This window comes from Rutidosis leptorrhynchoides, chromosome 2, assembly GCF_046630445.1.
Source record: "Rutidosis leptorrhynchoides isolate AG116_Rl617_1_P2 chromosome 2, CSIRO_AGI_Rlap_v1, whole genome shotgun sequence".
Classification (NCBI taxonomy): domain Eukaryota; kingdom Viridiplantae; phylum Streptophyta; class Magnoliopsida; order Asterales; family Asteraceae; genus Rutidosis; species Rutidosis leptorrhynchoides.
In genome coordinates, this window is record NC_092334.1 from 478,956,152 (window position 1) to 478,975,789 (window position 19,638).

Here is a 19,638-nt window from a genome sequence, read left to right on the forward strand (position 1 = left end):
CATATCTTCATCATCTTCCGATCTTCAAATTCTACCAACAAAACCACCATCATAACCTGCAACAAACACCAAGTAACATACCAGATAAAAATCTAAATCTCCCTTGACATAAAAGAGCGAAGTATTAACAATGTCAACTTGTAACAACCTATTCATACTCATGTACAAAACATAACACCAACAGTGGGAATGTCAATTAGTAACATAACAACAACAATACCCAATGTCAAAGAATGCAATTAGTGATTTAAAAACATATGTTACTTATACTCCACATAATATAAAAGTAATAGTGATAAGAGAAAAGCTAACTTGCATAAGAATAATAATAAATCCACTAAGATTTTGGCATACCTGACTCATGATATCCCATAATTTTTGTTTCTACTAAAAGTGTAAATATGATTACTTGTAGCCGTTAATTTAATACAGTTGGTTTCAGTTTCCCTTTAGCGAAGACTTATAACTTTAACAATCTTTACAAAATAGGGTTGACCCATTCCTAATTCGAGCAAAATATACATGAGTAGAATTTAGTAGCTTGAAATGATACCAAAAGATCAATTGGAAAAAATAAAGAACAATAAAAAAAAATTATTACCAGTTTGCATAAGAAACTTTCAAGAAAAAGGAAAACTTACAAATCCATTAAACATGCCAGTAGGTTCATTTGTTTCATGAGCACTTACCATTGTAATCAACTCAAAACTCCTGCATCTATATGTCAATCTATCATAAACAATCTAAGCAAGAACGACAATTAGGATTACACACATACACATAGAAAATTGCAACCTGTAACTGTGAAGATGGTTTAAATTTAGCCATCTTAAACCGTGTTACTCTTATTCCCACTTGAGAGCAATGCCGTCTCAAAGTACAAAATGTTATTGATAATATAATAACTAAATAAAAACATTATATGGGTCCAGATTGCCTTACAATGCTATATTTAAAGAAACATATTTAGAAAATTATAGTTAAAAAAGCAAATTTGAAAGGATTCCATAGGTAGGAAAATAAATAAATAAAAGGCTTCGCGGGTATGAAACAAATTTACAAAATGTGACGTAAGATGCAATGTGACCCAAATACATCATTAAATATTATTAACCAGTTGCATTGCCTTGGCTACATCTTACAAATATTAATTTTGCATATATTGATACATCTTACATATATGCTAAAGTATGGATTTGTTCAAATAAGGATTCATAACTATCATTTTGCAACACTTGAGAAGTTACTGCAAAAAACATGTTGGTTAGTATGCTACCGGATACTATGTATAAACAATACAAAACTTATCTACGCCAAAATAATATATAGCTTACTAACATGCATTACAAATGACTATAGTGTTTCCAAAAGTCTGTGAAGTGTAAAGATGGAAATAAAAATGATTATTGTATTAGTGTGATATAATTTATGTAATCAAAAGTAGTCTGAAGAGATAACTATATGTTATACTCATAACAATAACCCAACACAAACTTCAAATGTGGGATATTTATATATTGATGATACTTGAAAGTGCGTATAACTGAAGCCAAAAATAAACCCAGCATACACATTCATGGTTAACTGGCTTTATCCATACAACACCATAAGTTTGGCACAATTTGTAACATACATTACCTGATCTTGAATTTGATTTTTTGTATGACAACCTTTTGATGCTTTTCTCAAAATCCATTAGTCCTAGCTTGCGACCTTTAAGGCCTACCATGGCTTCCTGCTTCAACCATATAATTGTTAAAGAGGTAATAAAACCCAAAATTTGTAGTTTAAGACACTACTTTCCATCAATTAACAGAACAATGATCACCATTTAAGGATAAAAAAATCAAACCCATTAAAGAAGATATTTGTAATGGTAAACAAATTTTAAAAATACTACAGGGAAAGCAAAACTAAAACAGCTAAGAAACCAAATTAAGCACAAAAAAAGCCTAAAAATGACTGTAATAACTTCAAATAGTAGAAACTAAAATATAAACCGAAGACAGTCATGATCTCATCATATTAGATTAGACAAAACCCCTAACAGCTATTGGCTAGCTTCAAAATTCATTTTAAATCAAAACTCTAGCAAAGTCCTTTCATCAATCAAACCTCCAACAAACAAACACCTAATATTTTTCATACAAAACCATACACTCACTTTAGTTGTATCATTCAATAGGTCACTTCACTTCCTGTAGGATATGATGCATAAAATTAGTCTCATATTGAGAACCCATATTAGTAAAATTAAAACAAATTCATTGAGGAATTTCATCGAACACATGGTAAGCACTACAAATCATTTTCTTGGTAAAATTAAAATTATCATATAGTACCACCAATAACAAAAGACAATCATAAACACTTAAGAAGTTACAAATCAAAACCACGAATGAGAAGATAGATATACCTTACATTGGAAGAAAAATCTCATTTCCTTAACCATGAAATTGAAACTGTATAAAACCCTAACACCCAAAATCAAGTTATAATCGAAAAAAATAACATCTTTTCACAATGATAGGTATTACAGAATGTTTCGTTTACCTGTTGACGATGATTATTTACCTGTGGATGAAGCCAGATGAGAAGACGCTATAAAGAAGATGATTCAGATTCTAGATATTACTTACCTGTTAAAGATATCCAATTACAAAAGAGGCGTGCTTTAGTATGACTTACCTGGAGAAAAAATAAAACTTTTAATAGAATATCGTGATTTCCTCCGTAATTTAGGGTTTCATAGTGAAGAATTTAGGGCGTAAAGAACCTTAGCTTATATTTTAAATTTGACATCATTAACATGGCTTAAAATTTTTTCTTTTTATTTTTTGAATTTCTTTTGTAAAGGAAAAAGCTTATTTATGATGTCATCATTTTAGGAATATAATAGAATCTATATAGATATAGATAGAAAAGATAGATGTTGAAATATTAATCTTAGAGGGTGCGTTTGATAATACTGAATGATTTAGCGCTGAATGGTTCAGAATCTGAATGATTCAAAGCCTCTCAATAAAGTTTGTTCTGAATGAAATAAGCTGTTTGATAATCATTTAGAATGAACGATATAAACTGAGTAAAATTACCTTATCAAAAAAAAAAAAAAAAAAAAAAAAGGAACATGAATAAAATATTCAATATACTTGTTAGTTAAGTGTTCAGGATAGGTTTTGAGGAGAAAATTACAGAAAATTTAGCCTCTTAATGGTTAAGAGAGTGTTTCATCTCTGAATGGTTCAGCACTGACATCTGAACCATTCAGCACCATATATCATTCAGAGGTCAGAAACAAACGCACTGAATGCTGAATGGTTCAGCATTCAGCACTGAACCATTTCATTAAGAGGCAAACAAACACACCCTTAGTATCAAGATCGTTTGTATTAGTTCTAAGTATGTGCTAATTTAGGATAATTTAGGACAAAAACAACTTTTTTAAAGGAGAATTCACAAACTATACATAATTTTTTCATGAATATTTACAAATGATTCGAACTCACAACCTTATAATTGCAGGTGTTTCTCAATAGCGGTATGCCCTTAAAATCAAAATCTATGCCTGCACTTTTTAAAATAATAGCAACATTTAAAACTTCTCAATTGTACTAAAATTTATAATATATAACTATAATTATATTTATATTTATTTATTAACTAGTGCATATATGTGAAAGTATAAACTTGGTATAGTGATAATGTACGAATGATTTTTATAAGGGATTATCACCAAAAAAAAAAAAAAAAAAAAAAAAAAAACCCATTTTTTGTGTTTTTTGCGTGAGAACCCAAAAAAAAAATGCCAATTTACCCTCGCAAGACATCCGCAACCTCCGAGGCCCATGAAATGGGTGGGTGCAAGGGAAATTTGCAGCGAGTGGAGTCGAACATCTGACCTTCCACATGGGAAGACAAATCACTACCATTACGCCAACTCAACCCACATTAATGTTATTATGAGTTCACATTAAATCCATTTTCACATGTTACACAACCTGCCCATTTTCCATTGGTAGGCTGGTTGTGTAACATGTGAAATAATTTGAACTCGTAATAACATTAGTGTGGGTTGAGTTGGAATGATCCTCAAACACTCCGTAGCCCAATTTCTAAATTTATTCATACACAGCTATTAAATTATATACGTGATAAATACATATATTGGTACAAATTAACAATTTCATAAATAGATAGGCAAGTGCTACCTCTACATTCTACAAATCACCTGGTAATCAGTTAAAGGACCGGATAAAGATGAACCTAGAAATCTTAATAGAATTGCAGTTTTTGTTTACATTCATTAAACTGATAAGGGAAAAGAACAGTAACGTAATGCACCAAAAATATTGGAATTGCAAGTGAAGGTTCCAACCACAAAACCAAAATCACTTAATTCTTAATGTATCATTACTGTCAGGTACAAGTCTCAGAGGATCGAACGGAGTCTTTTACTTGCTCAAAGTCGAAGACAAATAAAAATTCCAAAATATAGAATTAAGTGACATGAAAGCAACACGTGCTTGAAGAGGAATCGCCCTGTCAACATATGATATATAAAAATTCATATACATAGTTGTCAATACTAACTAACATTGGTGATGCTCTACAAAATAGGGACAGAAAACGTACCAGAAATTAATCACGCTAACAGGAATCCAGAATCTGAATCCTGCAAGAATAATATTCGCGTTGGGTTTAATCGATAATTGTTTAAGGTATGCTAATATTACTAAGTGAAGCAAATTGAATTGTAAGTGAAGTAATAAATAATTACCAAAAAGTAATGTTCGAAGAGCGTCCTTTTGATACTTGTTTGGAAGCTCTGCAAGTTTGCCTTGCCACAGATTATTCCAGGCAAACACAACTGCGATAACAGATGGGCCTAGTATTATTTGGTTCAATATTACCTGCATAATTAGCAATTATAAGAAATTGTCATTCTTGATTCTTTTAAACTTGATATGAAAATATGAATATGAATCTAGTTGAAAGTGGGTACCTTTGTCATTACATTCTGTGCTGTCTGTTTTGGCATCCAACGATCAAGATACTGGTACCAGACATAAGATCCAGGACCATACAGAAGGAACCCATATGAACCCATTCGTAGGGCTCGAAGCCAATTATGATCCATCAGACTCCATGTCAGATCATCCTAATCATGGCCCAGCAAAGTAGATAAAAAGGTTAATATATATAACAATTGCGTGGTGAAACGGGTGATGAGTTAGTTTCAAAGTGATATCAAATATTATTAACTAGTGCGACAACAATTTCATAAACGTTCGAGTCATGTTGGTTTAAGATGAGAAGATTCCACGAATTAACAAAACATGATTCGTGAAACAATGTTGTATAATGAAATGAAATTTTGTAGGGAAAAACAACATTCTATAAGATCAGATATACTAGCACGCATTTGTACAATGCTTGGTAGTACCATATATTTGCAACCATCGTGGATGCAATCACATATGCTTCACACAAAATACATCTTAATTCCTTCACTTCAATTGGCAAATGCCTCTTTAATTACATATATTATCTAGCAAACTTATGATAAAAAAAAAAAGTGCAGCCACTTGTAATTTCACTGTTTCTTTCTTGTTCATGTTACAACTTACCAACTAGTACATAAGAATTTTCTAAATATGGAGTACAAAAATACATTTAAGAAACAAAGCCAATTTGATCTCATGTGGTAACATAAGACAGAAACTAAACAATTAGTACTAGCTTTTAGTCTGGATTACATCAATTAATTTAAGAAAAGGTTAAAGCTTTATGATATTTTTCATCTAACCTAGTCCAGCAATAATAATTAGAGAAAAAAGCAAACAAACCTCATGAGAAGAAATGGTGTTGTGTTGACTTTGGAGTGTTTTGTTATTGACCCATCTTTCTCGGAGCTGAGCAATGGTGTCACCGGTAACTGCAAGAGTTGCGGCAGTGGCAGCTTGTTTCATAGGGAAACCACCCCATGAAGTATCGGAAGAAGAAGAAGAAGAAGATTGAGATGATGAAGATGAAGATTTAGGTGATTTGTTATCTCCATTTTCAGAATCAAAAGGCCGGCGCCTCATTCCCCAGATTCCGCCATTGCCAAACCCACCGCCACCACCCAAAGACCCCATTTATTTTTCTATTTTTTATTATTCTGAGGCTCTAATTAGTTTTCTTTTTATTACTCCGTACTGATACCGAAGGAGTGTTTGGGATTGTTTATTTTCAGTATTTTTTTTCTTTTTGAAAAACAAAGAAAGAATGTTATACGGAGCGTTAATTACTCCGTAAATAGTTAAAGTGTAAAATAGAATAAACGAGTCAGGAAAGCAACGATAATACTCCGTAGTTTAAATTAAGTTAAAAATAGTGAAAGAAAAAAACAAAATAATGACAGCGTCCCCATGATATCAACAACTTGTTACCATTAAGGCTATTGTATATAGCGTTTACATTTGGCTTTTAAGTGACGATTGTTAAATTGTACAATAATTTTAAGCCTTCGGAACTATTGTTAGAAAAATCTTACAATAGAATGTGAGGCTTAACACACTTACAATTTGAATCACTCAAACATAACCTAAAATACTAAATCACTCAAACATAACCTAAAATACGAACGTGGGCATTTATAATTGAGATAAAGTAACTTTTTGAGTTAAGAAAAACTTACTCTGATAAAATAATTAATTAAGAAAGAAAAAGAAAAAAAAAAACACAAGATAAAGTTCTTGAATTAAGAAAATAATGTTGAATTATTGACATCAAAATGTGTTAAAAAGTGACTAAGATGTGTTAAAAATCTTACTATCCAATATAAAGATAAATAGTGATGTGCATAATGATAAAGTGGATCTATTATTAAGGGTGTATAAATTATACATTTAGATCGGTGAGTCATAGAAAAGCGGACATACATACCGACTAATCAATCAATTAATTTGAGTACTCGCAAGTTTCTTATAGCAGAAATAGAATTTAGTAAGTCCTTTGATAAAAATGATTACTAAACAAATTTTTTGAAGTCGAAAGGGATGCGAGTAAAGTCCATCTAACTCCTTAATTGTGGGGCACCCAAATTCCCTTCAAGTACAAAACTAGGATTTTGAATACAATGCACAAACCCACCATTAGTGACTGGAACACATGAAATAAGTCATCTCAAGTATGTGTTCGGACCTACAAGATGAGCTAGGCTGAAGTATATCTTCTTAATGGTTCTTTTGAAAAATTGCAAATGTAAGTGCAAAATTTAAAGAATGACCTATATGAGTATGAAGTTTTGCCGCCATGAAGAAGCTTGGACTTGAATTCCTATATACTCAGAATGGATATGACGCATGACTTGTAAAGCATCAAGTTTGAACATTAGAGAAATGTAAGAAACTAATGTGTATATTGGTTGCTCGTTTAGAAATGTGTTTGAAGGGTTCAATTCTTAAGAACACCTCGATTCTCGAATTGTAAAGCGTCAAGTTAGGAGCGGGTTATGCCACTGTGAGTGATAATCGCGTGGATGGTTAAATTCTCTCTAGGTGATCCCATACTGTTAAAAAAAAACGGAGTATTAATAATTTAATATGAATGCTTTTAAAATTATTTTTGAATTTAGTTATATATTATAAAAAAATAAAATACTTAGCACTATATTTAGGAACCTAGAGATGTATAATACCTTAGACCATGAGTAACAATCCGTGTTACACGCGTGTTCAAGGCCAAAATCACCAACACTCCTATTAGTGGTGGCGTGTTAGCCATGTGCTAGGTGGCGTGCGTGCTTCAAGCACAGAAACAAAATGTGAGGTGCTGATTTTTTATTGGTTTATTTTTCTTTTTAATTAGTTTTTATCCTCTTTTTCACCCAACTTCAATAAAATTTTAACACATCACCCAACACGTCATTCAAAACACCACCCTATTATTTTACCAGTTACCAGCACGCCCCTCAAACACCACATCCCTACCCAGCAACACGTCAAAATGCCCATCATTGTTAAAGATGGTCTTAGACCATGATTAACTGTGGCGTGTTGGGCCAATGTGCTCTAGCACACACCCAACACGCCACTAATAAAGTGTGCTCAACCATTTTAGAGCTTGGCGTGCTCATTTTAGCACGGGAATGTTTTGTGGCGTGTAACATTTGTATATTTATTTTAATATTTGTTTAATATTTTTTAAATACGTTTTATCCTATTTTTCATCTAACGTTTAACCATATTTTGATACATCACCCAACACCCCACTCAACACGTCACCCCATTATTTACGAATTTACTTGCACGTTCGCCAAACACCACACCCCTACTCATCAACACGCCAACACGCTCGCCATTCAGAGGCGAAGCCAGAATTTGAAGTTAAGCGTGGCGAACTCGATTAAGAGATATTATATGTATAATTTTTAATTAATAAAAATATAAAACAAACTAATTTTTAAAGTGATAATGGGCTGGTTCTAAATTATATGAGTGTTGGAGCAATTTTTGGCCAATTAATTTATTACTATTTTGACATAATAATATAATTGAGACTTGATCATTGAAGGAAGGAGACTTATAATTATTTGAGTATAAAATACAATTGAGATTTGAACTTTGAAAGAGGCTGAGCACTCATCAATCTCCCGTTTCCGCCTCTTGCTAAAATGATGATGTCATTATTAGGCTAATTCCTTTCTTAAAAAAAAATCAAAAATAAAAAGAAAAAAATCTAAACATGGTGGGTGATGTCATTAATCTAAATAATTTTGAATTAAAATTAAATCTTATTAATTAATTATTATTATTAAATCTTATTAATAATTATTTTAATTATTAAAATTAAATAATCTTAAATTATTTTAATTAATTATTTTGAATCGAGTACCAGAAGGTATAAAAGTTAGACAGAAGTAAATCAATTATACATTTATATTTTGATTTACACTTTTAAAATAAAATGACAACCAATATTATCTCTTATGATTGAATGTGGATTGTTAAATATGCATTTTAGGTGTTTGATAATGTAAAACTAAATAACTTTAGCATTTACGTTCACTTAATACCTATGATTAAACTGATTTGTTTAAACAAACCCGTGGAACTCATTTCACTAGTTAATATGTATTCGCTTTTATTTTGAAAGCCATCGAAGTCACATAGCACCAAAACACATTTCATTTGAAAATTGGAACTGTCCGACTAGCACCAGTGCGCGAACCAACGTACACATTTTCATTGATGTTTTCTGCTTATCTCTCTCGCACAATCAACCAACGTATACGTTCTCATCGTCCGTTTCCCTTTAGTCTAACATTACAAACAACACAACATGATTCTTCGTCTTCCTTCTATTTACATTCCACAAATCCTTTCTCTAAAGCATTTCGTCGAACAGTTGGCACTCAATCACACAACCTGAATTACAGACATTTCTCAACATTCAACCCATCCACTGCTCCCACTCTCTACGAAACCATAAACTTTAAACAATTGACAAAGTGTACTAATGAAAGCACAAAGTCGGATGTGATTGTATTAGTCAAATTATTACGCAGTCGTTTTAATCCCGAAGAGGGAGAGTCATTGTGTTTTCTTGACGGGTCTGGAATCAACCCGAGTAAAGATTTGATTGTTTCAGTGATTTGGGAATTAAAGGATGAATGGAAGTTAGCATTTTTAGTATTTAAATGGGGTCAAAAATGGAAATGTGATGATGAAAAAGCTTGGAGCTTGATGATTTGGGTTTTGGGGAATCATAAAAAGTTTAACACTGCTTGGTGTTTAATTAAGGATTTATATCAGTCTTCAATGGATACTCAACGCCCAATGTTCATCATGATTGACAGGTAACATCAAAATCAATCATTTTATTCTTGTTCTTTGGTTTGTTGTTGAATTTTTAATCTGATGGTACGGAGTATATTATTAGATATGCAGCTGCAAACGAACCGGCTGAAGCAATTCGCGCGTTTCAGATAATGGAGAAGTTTAAATTGAGTCCTGATCAGAAGGCATTCTATGCACTTCTAGATACCCTTTGTAAGCATGGAAACGTTGAAGAAGCGGAGGAGTTTATGAATTCGAACTCGAAACTATTTCCGCTTGAAACCGAGGGGTTCAACGTGATTCTTAATGGTTGGTGTAATATATACGTTGACATAGTTGAAGCCAAGAGAGTTTGGAAAGAAATGGACAAATGCCAAGTCATTCCGGACGAGTATTCGTACACTCACATGATTTCTTGCTTTTCGAAAGTCAACAACCTATTTGACTCGCTAAGAGTGTATGATGAAATGAAAAAAAGAGGGTGGAGACCTAACAAAACGGTTTATAATTCGTTGGTTTATGTGCTTGCGCATGAAAATTGTCATGAAGAAGCCCTTAGAATATTGGATAAAATGAAAGAGATGGATTTGAATCCTGATTCTAATGCTTACAATCTTTTAATACGTCCGTTATGTAAAGCAGGAAAACTGGAGGATGCAAGAAGTATGTTATCAAGAATGTTGGAAGAAAATGTAAATCCTACTATCGACACGTATCATGCGTTTCTTGAAGGAAAAGACTCGACTGTCGTAGAAAATTTGGAACTTCTCGAGCGAATGATGAAATCGGGAAATGGGCCAAACAAAGATACTTTGTTTATACTTCTTGACAAGTTTTTGCAACTAAACGAGGTTGATAATGCGTTGAAAATTTGGTTGAAGATGAAAGAATATGAAGTTTTACCCGATTCTGCACATTATGTGATGATGGTGGATGGGTTGGTGAGGAACGGGTTAATAGCTAAAGCTAGGGAGCTACGTGCGGAGATGATATTATATGGAGTTAAAGAAGATCCGAAAATTACGAAGATGTTGAAAGATACGTCACAAAATGAGGAAAGTACTCAAACTAGGGAAATAAAGAAAATGGGAATAAGAAATGTGAAACATGATGCAACAGGTGTGCGTGTGCATCATGGGAAGAAATGGTTTCATGGTAAACGGTCAAGGACATAAGCAACAATCGGTATGACTCCAGATCTAGTTAAATATTAGTTGAACTATTAAGTAGCATTGTAGTTTATTAGGTGTATAAGAATATCCTGCGTATACCTGTTTTTGGTTATATAATCTAGCATAACAAAACCGTATACAGTTTAAAATTATATAAAGATGTGACGATGTTTATGAAATTTCTCCCAATAGCATTAAGAGAGGAAAAACTGTTAGGATTATAGGACCCAACAAGATGAGTGATTTATGCCAATCACTCACCCACATACGACAAACGAAATAGCTATAACATACGAACGATAAATAAATGTATAAACGACACAGGATTTAACATGGTTATATCCCAACTACAAAAGGCAGAGAAAGGTTTACTCCACGGGCGCAAACCAGAGATTTTCTTTTATAATTTTCGTGCACATAGGTTACAAATACATAGGATGTATCTATAGTGCTAAAACTAAGACGAATTAGACTCTAACGTGGACTCCTAATCGCGTTACAATTCTGCCCTCCAGGCCCTTTTTCGCGTTCGCGATATGCTTCTCGCAGTCGCGAGTCCCACTGATCACGAGATCCAAATCAAACTCAAATCCAGGTCTTTGTTTAATTCGAACGTCACTCTCAACAAAAACTTGATTCTAAGATTTAAATGCTTGAATGAATGATTCATTCAACTTAACATTACTAGATTAATTTACTAATGGTCATTTAATATTTAATCCAGTGCTCTTATGGGATATAGACTATTCTAGGTCTGAGTATGATAAATGATGTATCAATTCTACATCTGAAATATGACTTTGTATGTGGTTTCAAATGCCCAAGTCGGATTTTTCAAAATTTGGTAACGATACAGATAATTGTATATCAAGTTGTAATAGGCAGAGATGATCAGCACTGACCTGATTAAACGGTAGTCTTTGACTCATTTATGCAAGTGGCTCGAATAAGTAATGATCATTTTATTAGTTGCTTTATGTTTTATGATAAACTGCCATTGGACGGGATACGTTGTATCTGATGATAATCATAATTTTGCCTTTCTCTGTCTGAAGGGAGACACCCTAAGTACGCGAATGGCTTGTAATTTTATTAAGAGTCTTGAACCAAGTGTGTCTGCATAAGTAGTAAGGCATAGAGATTACATTTTCATTATGTTTGTGTGGGAGTTTGCAGTAAAAACTATATGCACAAATAGGTTATAAAATAGAACATCGAAAGTCGTTTTCCCCTGTTCAGATTACTTACCCAGAGAGGGGGAGTCATTATTAACTATAATGTTTAGGTTATGAGATTGTAATCCTCAATTGACTTTGTAGACTGTAGATGAAAAGGCACTTGAAAGAAATTGAAGGGTGATGAATTTTAGGGATGGCAATGGTCAGCGATCCGGTGGATATCCATCCGATCCACCTGCTTCGTAATGGATATGGACGAAATTAAATGAATATGGATACGGATATGGATGAAGTTTAATGGATATGAATACGGATATGGATGAAAATTTTCATCCATGGATATATCCATTTACACCCGAAATACATATATAAATACATAAATATAGATATATGCTTACGTATTTACTATTACTAATTCATTTACCGTTAAATTTACATTTTTATTTCAACCTTATAATCAAATGACTATGATATATTATAATAAAACACACATATATCTAAGAAAGTAAACATACAAATTATTCGTAATCTATGTTTAATAGTAAATTTAATAAATTGTGTTCGATTTTCGACGAAAATTACACTTTCTTGTGGATAGACTTTAATTATGTCATGCTATATTTATTTTTATTATATACTACGTTTTTTTTCATCGCATATTACAAAATAATATAACATTATTTGAATATCCAATGGATATCCATTAACCCGCTTAATGCATTGGATATGGATATGGATATGGATATGGATATGGATGGATGACCTGAAATTAAATGGATATGGATGAATAAAAACTAAATGGATATGGCATCACCCGATCCATATCCGATCCACTGCCATCCCTAGTGATGATGATGCATACTCTATAACAAGTTCAAAAAAAAAAAAACCATGTAAGCTTTTTAATTGTACAGTTCTAGAACAAAACCCGGAGGTAGTTATTTAAGTTGAAAAACTCACGTATGACCAATAAAAATTAAAATGTCAAAGTTGAAGATGCTTAAATTTGGATGCCTACACATTATAGATTCTTTCTCTTTTGTCGAGTTAAAGTGGCAGACTGAGATTTAATTTGTCACCTCCCCAAAAAGTCCCTACACGTTTTATACACACAAAAAAATATTGTTGAAAACAAAATTGAATTTGACACACTTTTGCCTACATGTAGACCACCCTTTAGCCAATTTACTTCATTTTAAACTTTCTTAAAAGAGGTCAATTATTGTTAGGTCCAGAATAGTAGTGGTATAAAATTTGTCAAAATTAGCAAGTAAAGGGTAGACACGTAGTAGTAGTTTTGGACATAAATTACATGTGATTTTGAATTATCATATACAAAAGATTTGGCGGTGGTGAATAGATTCTTGTGTGAAGTCTGAAGTGTGAAGGCAGTTAAAGGAGCCAATGGGTGGTGAGTCTTATTGTAGGCGAGAAGATTTAAGACGGATCTTGAATCTTGATTTAGAGTAAATGAAAATAAAAAAAAGCTAAACGACCCCCCAGGTGTTTGTTTGGTAGTACCAGTCTTCTTCGTTAATACTGTAACTACTAGAAAACACTTGATTTCTACTTACTGTAACAGAATTCACTTTTTTTTTTTTTTTTTTAGAAGTTAGAGGTCACTTTATTTTTATTATTTTTTTTATGAGGTCACTTCATATATTATCATACTCCGTATATGATTGTAACAACCTGCTGCATTTCAGATTGAGATAAGCAGTTTGAGTCTCTTAAAATGTAAAGTTGTGACTAATCGATGTATTCCACAGTGATTTTTAGTTGAAATTCGAATAAATCCGGTTAGTTCAATGCTTTAACTTTAGGGGCATTTCATATGGTATCAAAGTCATAATTTTTCGAGTGTGGTGGTTATGTGAATCGTGCATTTTCAAGTGCATTTTCAAAGTATGGATCCTGGTTATTGATAAATGATAATGTTTCGTTTCATTGAGTATGCTAATAGTTTAAGTGGAGGAGTTAGTAACATGCTCTACGTCAGTTTAAGATATGAAGTTTGAGTCCCTTATTTTCAAAGTTAAAATTATGGACTATTTATATCTATATATTGATTGATACTCCAAGGAAAAGATAAGACTGCAACATCATTCATTCGATAGGCATAACCATCTGTAGCAAGTTTTGTCTAAAAAGTAAAATAATATTATCATTTATCAATTATTTTGAAAATGAGAGCATGCAAAAGTATTGCATATTAGCCGTACATATTTGACTATTATCTTTGTATTTAATGTAGGATATATCTTCCCCTTATATCATGGGAAGATATATCCTCTTTTCACAACTTTTGTAATCAAAATGGCATGATGTTTCGTTTTCCATGTCCTTATACATCTTCTCAAAATGGTAAAGCGGAACGAAAAATTCGCGCAATTAATAACATCATGCGCACAATCATGACTCACTCTTCCGTTCCCCGCAAATCAAATATGCATGTTATTAGATCTATGTGGATTTTTCGTCACAAGACGAAATCCGATGGTAGTTTTGAGCGCTACAAAGCGCGTCTGGTAGGTGATGGACGGTCTCAACAATTAGGTATCGACTGTCACGAGACTTTTAGTCCAGTTGTTAAATCGGCCACCATTCGGACCGTCCTTAGCATTGCCATTTCTAAGTCTTGGCCTATACATCAATTGGACGTTAAAAATGCATTTTTACATGGTAATCTAAATGAAACGGTTTATATGTATCAGCCTACAGGTTTTAGAGATCGAGATCGTCCAAATCACGTATGCTTGCTCAAACACTCTCTTTACGGTTTGAAACAAGCACCGCGTGCATGGTACCAACGGTTTGCAGATTATGTATCTACTATTGGTTTCACACATAGCAGATGTGATCACTCATTATTTATATATCATCATGGAAAAGACATCGCATACTTGTTATTATATGTCGATGATATCATTCTTGCCACATCTTCAGACACACTACGTGACAGCTTAATATCAAAGTTGGGTTGTGAATTTGCTATGAAGGATTTAGGTCCTTTGAGCTCTTTTCTTGGAATATCGGTTCATCGTAGCACTAACGGTTTATTTCTTGATCAAACGGCATATGCTGGCGACATTATTAAACGTGCAGGTATGGAGTCGTGCAACCCAGTGGCCACACCCGTTGACACACATGGAAAACAAAGTGCTACTATGGGAGACTTATATTCCGTTCCCACTTACTATCGAAGTCTTGCAGGTGCCCTTCAATATCTTACCTTCACCCGACTTGACATCTCTTATGTCGTGCAACAAGTATGCCTTCACATGCACGCTCCACATGATGATCACATGCTCGCGCTAAAGCGCATTATCAGATACATACAAGGCACACTAAGTCTCGGCCTCTTCATTTCCAAAACTTCATCACATGCACTAGTCTCTTATACAGATGCCGACTGGGCTGGTTGCCCTGACACGCGTCGTTCCACTTCCGGCTATTGTATATACTTGGGTGATAATCTCATTTCATGGTCTTCCAAAAGACAGCCAACCATTTCACGCTCAAGTGCTGAAGCCGAATATCGAGGAGTGGCAAATGTAGTCGCTGAATCATGTTGGATCCGTAACTTACTACTCGAGCTCACTTGCCCAATTATGAAAGCCACCATAGTATTCTGCGATAATGTTAGTGTCATTTATTTATCTGGCAATCCAGTTCAACACCAAAGAACTAAGCATATCGAGCTCGACATCCACTTTGTCAGAGAAAACGTCTCGCGGGGACAAGTGCGTGTTTTACAAGTACCAACACGCTTTCAGATTGCGGATATATTCACTAAAGGGTTACCTCGACTACTCTTTAACGAATTTCGGTCCAGTCTTTGCATACGAAAACCGATAGCTTCGACTGCGGGGGAGTATTAGCCGTACATATTTGACTATTATCTTTGTATTTAATGTAGGATATATCTTCCCCTTATATCATGGGATTATGGTGAGATTTTTCACAGACATCATAGATTTTCCACATGCTATCTTTGTATATTTACCCCACAATTGTGCAATAAGAATTCAAGCAAATTTATAAACACCTTTATTGCACAATAAATTCTCCATGTTGAAATTGAAGAACCACTGAATCTTATGGATATGATGATAGACTGGACCACTTAAAAGGGTCCTCTCGGATCCATTTTTTGCACGTGAAATAGCTTGAAGGCCCACTATTTTTGTTTATTTTTCAAATCTATTAATTAAACGGTACATAAATCCATATTTCGTTATTCTTAAAACATACTATTGCAAGCTTGAACGCATGAATAAAATCAGAAAAAGTACCTCCCCGTTCAAAAAAAAAAAAAAAATATTGAGACGTAATGTATTTTTTTTCCTGTAAATGTGCAAAATTATTTTGAGAGTTAATAAGTAACTGAAAGTTGAAATAATCTCAAATAATCTTTAATATGAACAATTCAAAGTATAGTTGGTTTGAGCCATTGATTAAATGGGCAACTCCCATTAAATTTGAAACAAACCAACTTGCCCTACACAAAATTCTTTCCTAATTAATCTCATTGCAAATTGAACTGAAGCTTCCTACAAACTAGCACTTGATTTCTTTGTATACTTTAACCATGTGATACTAGATCATATATCAATGGCTGCTAGCTACCATTTTTGTGAATGATTTGATTGAACCATTCTTCCTGAAATTGCTGCGGCTATTGCTGCTTTAAAGCTAGGATCTTTTGTCAATGAAGATGCCATTTGATCTACCAAAAACCGTTGAAATTCAGGCGAGTCAACTCTTCGGTTACCATCAACAACCTTGGTTTCTTCCAAAGGTTTATTCGGTGGTTTTGTTAAGTCTAGAGTGATTGTGGGGCCGGATGAACCAAGGGAAGCCGAGCATGGAACTGAACCGAGCGTGGTTGTGCCCATCGTTCGGTTCAACCCAGAGCTCGCTTGCTCATGTTTTGATTGGTTTGGATGATTGTGTTCTCCTTCATAAGTTGCAACCAATATTGATTGATCTTCAACACTTCTTTGAACCTATTTTAAATAACATTAAATAACGAAACAAATTAGAACATATCGATTCATATATTCAAATTCGAATATACATAAAATTAAAATTTAGCAATGTTCCTCACCTTCTTCTTGACCGGGCATGTTGGAGCATGAGAGCATTTAAAATAAGCTCTAGGAGAAGGGTTATCTCTTGTGACCTTTTGTCCATATTTCCTCCATTGATATCCATCTTTAACCAACTGTATATAACAATTTTAAAATATACATTTAGAAATCTTAGAAATTTCTACAATTAACATACTTTAACTAAAGTTGTGAACTTGATCATGAAGTTCCATGTATGTAACTAACTTTCTTGTTTGTTAATTACTTGGATAAGTCCTACATGTCTTGCATATATATTTATCAATTCAATAATGCAAATTTGTTACACATGTGATGTATCATCATGTATATAATAAAGAAAATAATAATGAGGACTTACAAGGCCGGTATCTGAAGCTTCGGTACGAACACAAACTCTAGAAATCTTGGCTTTGATGTGTTGTTCTTGTCTAGTTTTTTTACAAGAATCTTCATCACTTGAACTAGTTTCAGAAATGCCTCTCTCATTATTGATATTTTGATTCATAGGGCTTTCTGGCTTCCGTTTCTTGAAGTTGTTGTTGTTGTTGTTATTGCTATCAGATGGTGCTGGATTCTTGATCATATATTCAGCCAAATAGTTTTGCAAAGCAGTGTAGTTTTCACACATAACAGTCAATGTTTCTGTCAACTTCTTGTTTTCTGCACTCACCCTATTCAATTCCTCTAACAAAGCACCAGCAGCCTGCTAATGAAAATTGCCACAAAACCCTAAGATTAGCTACACAAAGATACATACACACATATATTTAAAAGAAAATAACTAGTCATAAAAATGCGTGCGTATAATGAAATATTCTTTGATGAATACATGCAAAAATAATTGCTTATAATATATATGCTTCCATGAGCAATTTCTAACTTCATATGAACATACCTCATCTTTAACATTTGACATCTTCAATCCAAGCTCAATGAAGTTGCTATGAGCTTCTTGTTTCTATATATGAGAAAAATTAAAGAAACATTGTATAAGCTAAGACGTATTTTTTGTCTTCATGTACAAATTAAACACAAGTGTAATTAGTTATCAACTTACAGGAACTAGAGATAAGAATTGGGTAGGATTGGAGTTAAGATCCAAAGAAGTATCAACCAAGCTTGTGTATTCCATTGAAATTAATGATTAGTTCTTGAAAGTAACTAATGAATAATTAAGCCCTTTTTGAATTGAATTGAAGTAGATTAGTCTTGAAGTAGTTATTGATATGATGTAGTTTTAGAAAGAGATATTGGAAGGTGAACCGAAGAACTGAATCAATAATTCGACATAAAGAGCAGAATATATAGATAGGTTTGGAGGTAGCAAGTTGAGTGGGAAGAAAACAGGAAGGTGGCTGGCTACTTGCTAGCTACAGATATTACTATGGTCAAGATGGGGTATATGTATATTATTATGTCTAGTTTTTTTAATTTAAAATGAGCTTCTCATTTGTATTGTTATTATTATTATTATTATTATTATTAATTATTAATTATTAATTATTATTTCAAATTTCAATATAACTTAATTATTTATTCTAACAATAATCAACACTTATCGTTCCACGTCGACCATTAATTTAAAGCTTTAGAGTGATACCGCTTTAATATTTAAATTTAAAAAGCGACTGATATTTTTGAAAAAAAAAATTTTAAAATCTCATCAAGAGAGAAAAATACGCGAGTTATATAATAGAAGTGGAGTATACTTGAGAATAAATATTAAGTAGGTAGGAATTTGTTGTTGTTTTTTTTTCTTTTTCTTTCTAACTTGAATTTCCCACTCGTTTTGTAATATGACTAATCTCGAGATGACAACTCAAAATATGGTTAAAACTTAAAATCATAAACTTTAAAGAGTAATAATAATAATAATAATAATATCATACATTTTTCTCATATATATATATATATATATATATATATATATATATATATATATATATATATATATATATATATATATAGGGGCAGGATCAATGGGGAAGTAACCAATCGGGGGGAAGCGGGGGGAAGCAAAATTTTTATTTGTATTTTTTCGTTTTTTTTGGAATTTTTTTTTCCGGCATCAAGATCACACGAAAATATGAACATTTAGAAGAGACACTTCGTGATGAATGTTACTACCTCCGTCTCATTCCAATAGGCTAGTATTCCATTTTGGGTTGTCCCATTCTGATAGTCCACTTTCATAAATAGAAAGGAAAGATAATATTTCATTGGTGGATTTGGAGAGAGAAGATATTTCATTGGTGGAGAAATGAAGTTAGTGGAATTTTCTAAAACTGCGTGTTTTTTGTCTGTGGACTATTGGAATGAGACGGAGGTAGTATTATTTAGGCGGGAAAAC

At 33.0% G+C, this 19,638-nt stretch overlaps 3 protein-coding genes and 1 long non-coding RNA gene across 5 annotated transcripts; 1 reads left to right on the forward strand and 3 right to left on the reverse strand.

Moving 5' to 3' along the window:
- Window positions 1–1,366: 1,366 nt before the first annotated feature.
- On the reverse strand, window positions 1,367–2,737 carry LOC139892623 (uncharacterized). Its single transcript, XR_011774178.1, has 3 exons — window positions 2,575–2,737; window positions 2,417–2,474; window positions 1,367–1,735 (listed from the first exon to the last, which is right to left on the reverse strand). It is a non-coding gene; the product is annotated as an uncharacterized lncRNA (long non-coding RNA).
- Window positions 2,738–4,161: 1,424 nt separating this feature from the next.
- LOC139892624 (uncharacterized) lies at window positions 4,162–6,263 on the reverse strand. Its single transcript, XM_071875727.1, has 5 exons — window positions 5,850–6,263; window positions 5,006–5,161; window positions 4,781–4,913; window positions 4,636–4,675; window positions 4,162–4,542 (listed from the first exon to the last, which is right to left on the reverse strand). The coding sequence occupies exons 1-5, from the start codon at window positions 6,138–6,140 to the stop codon at window positions 4,455–4,457; spliced, it is 708 nt and encodes a 235-aa protein (XP_071731828.1). The 5' UTR covers window positions 6,141–6,263; the 3' UTR covers window positions 4,162–4,454.
- A 2,903-nt stretch (window positions 6,264–9,166) lies between these two features.
- Window positions 9,167–11,155, forward strand: LOC139892625 (pentatricopeptide repeat-containing protein At1g80880, mitochondrial-like). The gene is made up of 2 exons (XM_071875728.1): window positions 9,167–9,844; window positions 9,928–11,155. The coding sequence occupies exons 1-2, from the start codon at window positions 9,237–9,239 to the stop codon at window positions 10,997–10,999; spliced, it is 1,680 nt and encodes a 559-aa protein (XP_071731829.1). The 5' UTR covers window positions 9,167–9,236; the 3' UTR covers window positions 11,000–11,155.
- Window positions 11,156–16,563: 5,408 nt separating this feature from the next.
- Window positions 16,564–18,573, reverse strand: LOC139892626 (probable WRKY transcription factor 40). Of its 2 annotated transcripts, none has more exons than XM_071875729.1 (5): window positions 18,346–18,573; window positions 18,184–18,246; window positions 17,647–17,994; window positions 17,285–17,401; window positions 16,564–17,183 (listed from the first exon to the last, which is right to left on the reverse strand). In XM_071875729.1, exons 1-5 carry the CDS (start codon window positions 18,418–18,420, stop codon window positions 16,800–16,802), a joined length of 987 nt encoding a protein of 328 aa, XP_071731830.1. In that variant the 5' UTR covers window positions 18,421–18,573; the 3' UTR covers window positions 16,564–16,799. The 2 variants fall into 2 exon arrangements, with proteins under 2 accessions (XP_071731830.1, XP_071731831.1); XM_071875730.1 differs by having other exon boundaries at window positions 17,647–17,991; window positions 18,346–18,572.
- Window positions 18,574–19,638: the final 1,065 nt, after the last annotated feature.